Raw genomic sequence first — 5,662 nt, forward strand, 5'->3', positions numbered from 1 at the left:
CACATCATATCACATCATAATGTAATATATATATCCTTATCTGAGTCAGCTTCTTGAGCTGTATCTGGCCGTGCAACACTTACAGTTTCACATACTGTATGCAGAAGTATTATTTTAAGCAACACATTTAAAGGTGGGGTAGGTAATTTTGGAGAAACCAGCTCGAGTGTGCTAGAATTTGAAAATACACAGCCGAACAAATCTGCCACTTCCTTACAGAGCCCCTCCTCCAACACACACGAACGTGCATATGACCAATGAGGGCACGAGATAAGTTTGTGCACAGATGGAAGGCTGACAGGAAGGTAGGCCATCCAGTTATTTTAGCCGGGCCGGCTAAAATGATTGGTCGTGCTTTTTACAGTACTACGGCTTCCACAGATGAATTTTTTTATGGATTTTTTGTCAAAGCACTTCAGATATTCGTTGCTATCGGGATGTTAAGAGCATTCCATGGAATATAACAAAAAGTGTATCTCGAGCCGGTTTCTCAAACTTACCTACGCCACCTTTAATATAATTGATATCACAATAGCAAGTTCTTTGGTGAATTATTGAACAGAAGACATGTGCAAAAATATATTGAATAGAAAGCATAAATCCTAGTGGATGGAAACCCTGGTGTCTTTATTGTTCATACTCTGGATATTATGTTTACATGTTTCTCGAGACAGAGCCCAGCCACTGAGATTGAAAGTAACATTTATGAATCTGATATGAATTCAATTTTTTACAGAGAGGTCTGAAGGTCACTATAAGGCCGCATATTTTTTCTCCCAGTGCTGTACATATCATATCTGTTCCACAAAGGTCCATACAAACTAATACAAACTTACATACATGCAAATGCAATCCTATTAATCCATGTGAACAGGTGACATAAAAGTGGAACCAAACCACAGAGAACAGCTACTACATAATTACACTAAATTAGCAGGCAACATTATTTAACATTTTTTAATATCTAATATAATCAAGGTGATGCAATATGAGAGAAACACATTTGATTTTTAAGCAAAGGCATTCAGCAGCAGGGATATGGAAAAACCATCTGGTATCTATGTCTACAACGGCCTGCAATCCATGTCTGGTGAAGAAGAGTTCATGGTAGGGTCGGCTCCCTGAACATTTACTGTTTAAGTTAAACCAGGCCCCCGCCCCCCACCTGGCCTGAGCCTCCAGGATGTCGGCTTCACAGCTCTGCTGCCTGTTCAAGCTGCAGTATCTGCTTAGTGTCCATGCCAGCAGCTACGCCGTCCAACAAAAACACAGGGATCCCAGTGGAATCTTCTTGATCATCATCCTGAACTACAGTCTGGTATGCCTTTTTGTCCCAAGTGGCCTTATTTAGAACTTACTCTGGGGACACTAGGACAAAATGTCACAACATTCTGGAAACACATTGAGAAAACTGGTTTAAATAAAGTAATGCAATGCAAATTCAGAACAGACCCCTGATATTGCTGACAAGAGCCGCTCATCGTTCATTCAGGGATGTGAACTGAGGCCAATGCTCAGTGTGTCGAGCCAAGAAGCCCTTAACAAAAAGGTTGCTTGTTTATTCAAAGTGTATTAATATATCACTTGTTGCATGTCCAAATAACATCAAATCTGATTCTGCGTGTCCTTGGGTTCACACCAGCCTGCCAAGGTAGGATTAACAGTTCTTAAGCTATCAGATGGAGAGACGGACAGACAGACAGACAGACAGACAGATAGAGAAACAGACATATTCCTTGCTTTTAAGTACAATGAAGCGTTTGCCTTGTTTTCCTGGACAACTTTGGCCTTAAGATGATTGTTAGGGGTGCAGTCGATAGCTTGTGGGCAAGGACAGGGCTCTGGGTGTCAGGCGATGCTATAGCAGTTATATCAAATAGGGCACGGCCTAAAATCAGCTCCTGGACGACACCCTCTCCACCATCTCCCTCTGACGATGACGACAGGGACAGAGGTAGCCTTTCAGGTGCATGCGCACCTTGCTGTGCAGTGAGGCGTAGATAAAAGGGTTGTAACACGCAGAGCTCATAGCTACTAAATGACAGCAGACTTGTAAGACATTTATGTAGCGCTTCCCTATGATGTGGAAGTCTGGGTCCAGGTCCAGCATCAGGGTCAGCACCTGCACAGTGACATGGAAAAACCTGGCTGTATTTACTTATATTTACACATTTCTGCAACCATTTGTGATTTGTGTGTAAGCACTCTTTGGTTTTTGGAATGTGGCTCATTGTTTGTGCAATCCTACTGCAATGAAAGGTCTGAGCTATTCTACCATGACGATAAAATCCTCGGTGTTAGTTGTTTGCATCGCTCATTGCAGACAGTTAGTTTTGTGGCCATGGTGTACCTGGAATTAAGGTTCTGTGGTTAATGATGTATAACATTCATTATCTTATTGTCAGTTAAAGATTTCCCCTTTTCATCTTTTTACTGCTGTTGAGTTTGTGCATTTCTTAGTAGATACCTAGGAAGAATTGACTAGATCTTCCGCCAAAGCCCTACTCCTGAATCAAGACTTTAATCAAAATCCATGTAACAGGTTATATAAGGAGCAGAGAAGAGTAGTCGAGCTAAAATTGGCTCGAAGTTTGGCTTCATTTAAGAATTTTACAGTCTGGATCAGGGACTCACCTGCAGAGGCAGCCAACACAGGGCGAAAGCCAGCACTGAGGCCACCAGCAGTGAGAAGGTCTTCCTTCTCCTCTGGCTCCATCGCTGCTGGCTGTTTGATGGCTCCCCAGGCACTGAATAGCGTTTCAGGCTAACAGTAATGGCGCAATAAGATATGCTGACTGACAACAGCGGGATCATATAAGAGGCAATGAGAGTGAAGCAGGAGTAGAGCAGCCGAAGATTGCCAGTATGAGGCCAGAATTCTTCACACACTACAAGGTCGATGCCATTGGGTCGCAGGTCCATGTAGCGTGTGTAAAGAGACTGAGGTGCAGCCAGGGCCAGAGATAAAAGCCACACACCTAGACTCACTGCCCCACAACTCCACACAGAGATCCTCCTCCGTACTGGGTGAGCTGAGACAGGAAGGAAAAAAAGCATGAATGAAAACCAAAGCAATACAGAATTACTCATATTTAAACCACGATTAAATGTTAGATTTGCATTGTATTTAACATATTTTAAATAATTCTGAAAACCAAAGTATTTGTGTTCCATATTATGTTTTTTTTTTTTATCATGAATTCATTTCTTTTTTGATAACACCATTTGGTTGCAAAGGAACACATTTAAAAATCCTGCAAATAGCATGTTTATTAAGAAATTCTCAAAAAATAAACAAATAATGTAATATCCCTTACCCACAACAACGTAGCGATCCACAGCAATGGCAGTGAGTGAAAGCACAGATACGAACACTGTCGCACATTGCAGCAAGGGGACCAAATGGCAGAGGACTCTTCCAAAAGCCCAGCCACGACTGTCGAAGGCATAAGACACAGTCAGTGGAACACAAGTCAAACACATCAGCAAGTCTCCAGCTGCTAAGTTACTGATGAAAAAGTTGGTGGCATTGTGTAGTTTTTTGTCAGACAAGATGCAAGCCAACAGGAAAGAGTTTCCAACACCAGCCACGACCACTACGAGGGAATAGAGTGGCAGGAAGAGAGGTTTGAAACGTAGAAGAAGCTCTATGCCTATGAACATGTCCAGGGGGTCGCTGTGGTTGTATCCTTGGCTTTTGGTGCCTTCTAGTATTTCTTGTCCTGTTTCATGGCTTGTGTTACCATCAACACCTAAATCCCCGTTTGTGAAGATGTCCATCTTGCTAGAGGCCAACCTAGAAATAACGGAGAAAGCATAATCAACAATTAATCAATAGTAAAAGAAGTAATCAACCTCAAATTTCTGGTTATTTTGAGATAACAATGACAATCAATATGCTTCACCTGCACATGTCCTTAAGGGATTCATTTGATCAAAATGTCATCTTTCAGAGAATACAGCGACGCTTTGATCTATAACTTTCACATTTCCTGTTGAACACTGAAAGAAATACGCTTTTTATTTCTCATTTTGAGGACAAAGTCAAGTCAAGTGGCGATAAAGAAAATCTAGATACAGGTTTTTTATTATTTGAGCAGCCTATACCATTCTAATCACAACCATTTTAATTTTGCAGCAAATCAAACCCCAGTGATTAATATTTTAAGCACTGCTTAAACCAAAAGTGATTGAATGGCTTGACAGGTTACTACAAGAGTTTAGTAACTGTCCCTTTAAAGACTGGGCAAGCATGTTAAAGTGCAAAGGCTTCAAACTATTTGGACACGAGGAATTAATTTGCAAGAGTAGTATCTCCCACAGAAACCCCCCATAGTCACGGAGCTTTTGTGGAAAACCCTTAACAGGCATATTTAAAAACAATAATGGGATGTCAGTAAAGGTCCCATGTCATGACCATTTCTACTGATCATAATTCCATTGTTGAGGTATACTAACATAGATGTATATTGTGCAACCAGCCCGAACACACACACACACACACACACACCCGCAGCCTGGCTGGGAGTTTGTGTGTGTGCTCACACACCGACTCACAGCCTCGCTGCGTCCGGCAGTCTCGTTTACGGCTGCGCCGCGGTGCTCACGGCGATCGCGGCCACTCTAGTCAATGGGTGCTATTCCACCACACGCGGCACGTTACGGCTCAGAAGCGTCCCAGAAGTGTCAGAAGCGCCTCGGCACAGGGCTCCTCTAAAATTAGGATAAATCCTATTTTTGACGTGGCTCAGCCACTTCCTGTCGGGCAGGCAGGAAGTGGAACGGTCAGAGCATATAGCATATATATATATATACATGGATGAGGATGCCGGCCCAAAACCGTGGCGCTGCCGTAACGCGCCGCAGACGGACCCGGCGGAATCTAGGGGTCAGGGAGGAGAAATCGGCAGAGCTGCAGCTGATTGAGTGTGTGTGTGTGTGTGTGTGTGTGTTTGTGTGTGTGTGTGAGGAAGTCCGCGGATTGGTCCAATCCACGGACTTAATGTAACGGCTCCACGGATTGGTCCATTTGGGCATGGGCACGTCACTGTACCCAGGAAGAAAACAATGGAAAAAGAGAAATCTCCAACGATGCGTTCTGGGGCAGCATAGACAGGTATTTTCCGAGCTTTACTCGCTACAGGGTGTACTTTGAGGGTTTGTGACTCTGCAGACCGTTTACATGCATAAAAACCTTCATAACACACAAGGGGACGGGTAATAACCGGGAAAGCATGACATGGGACCTTTAAGCTTCATTGGTGGTAGGCTACGACTTGAGCCATGTGAATGCTACATTAGCTTGCTAGTTTGCATTGTCCCAAAGGAAAACATACAGCTAGCACTGGACTACTTTGATACTGAAGTAAACTCAAACATTTTGATGATTTTCAGTCAAGTTCTGGAGTTACAGTATAAGGAGTTGCGATGGTTTCCGAGATGGTGGAAGTAATATTCGAGAAGTGTAAGTCATTCTGCATGTAAAAATAGAGTATGTGCGTCGTGTCGGTGTGTTCAAATTTGACTGAGACTGGTATTGATCTTTCTAATAATCTTTAAAACGCCTGGTGTTTGGTCTGAAGCCTTTCAGCTTTTGTATGGCTCACCGCAGTAAGAAAATATGTCAAGACAAATATTGTTTTGATCCAAAAGTCACCACAGA

General features: G+C 42.9%; 1 protein-coding gene across 1 annotated transcript; it reads right to left on the reverse strand.

The window, feature by feature from the left end:
* Positions 1-612: 612 nt before the first annotated feature.
* LOC104943829 (prolactin-releasing peptide receptor) lies at positions 613-4,575 on the reverse strand. Its single transcript, XM_010769294.1, has 4 exons — positions 4,558-4,575; positions 3,318-3,796; positions 2,635-3,032; positions 613-2,122 (listed from the first exon to the last, which is right to left on the reverse strand). The coding sequence occupies exons 2-4, from the start codon at positions 3,778-3,780 to the stop codon at positions 1,895-1,897; spliced, it is 1,089 nt and encodes a 362-aa protein (XP_010767596.1). The 5' UTR covers positions 3,781-3,796; positions 4,558-4,575; the 3' UTR covers positions 613-1,894.
* Positions 4,576-5,662: the final 1,087 nt, after the last annotated feature.

Source organism: Notothenia coriiceps, unplaced genomic scaffold (genome assembly GCF_000735185.1).
Source record: "Notothenia coriiceps isolate Sejong01 unplaced genomic scaffold, NC01 NC01_scaffold00006914, whole genome shotgun sequence".
Taxonomy (NCBI): Eukaryota; Metazoa; Chordata; class Actinopteri; order Perciformes; family Nototheniidae; genus Notothenia; species Notothenia coriiceps.

What these genes read in the sequence shown, in the direction of transcription:
- LOC104943829 (XM_010769294.1), bottom strand. Translation starts at nt 3,780, where the DNA reads ATGGACATCTTCACAAACGGGGATTTAGGTGTTGATGGTAACACAAGC. An exon ending in GGATCGCTACGTTGTTGTGG is followed by an intron (nt 3,033 to 3,317) that starts GTAAGGGATATT and finishes TTCCTGTCTCAG; the next exon opens with CTCACCCAGTACGGAGGAGG. An exon ending in TGTGTTGGCTGCCTCTGCAG is followed by an intron (nt 2,123 to 2,634) that starts GTGAGTCCCTGA and finishes GTCACTGTGCAG; the next exon opens with GTGCTGACCCTGATGCTGGA.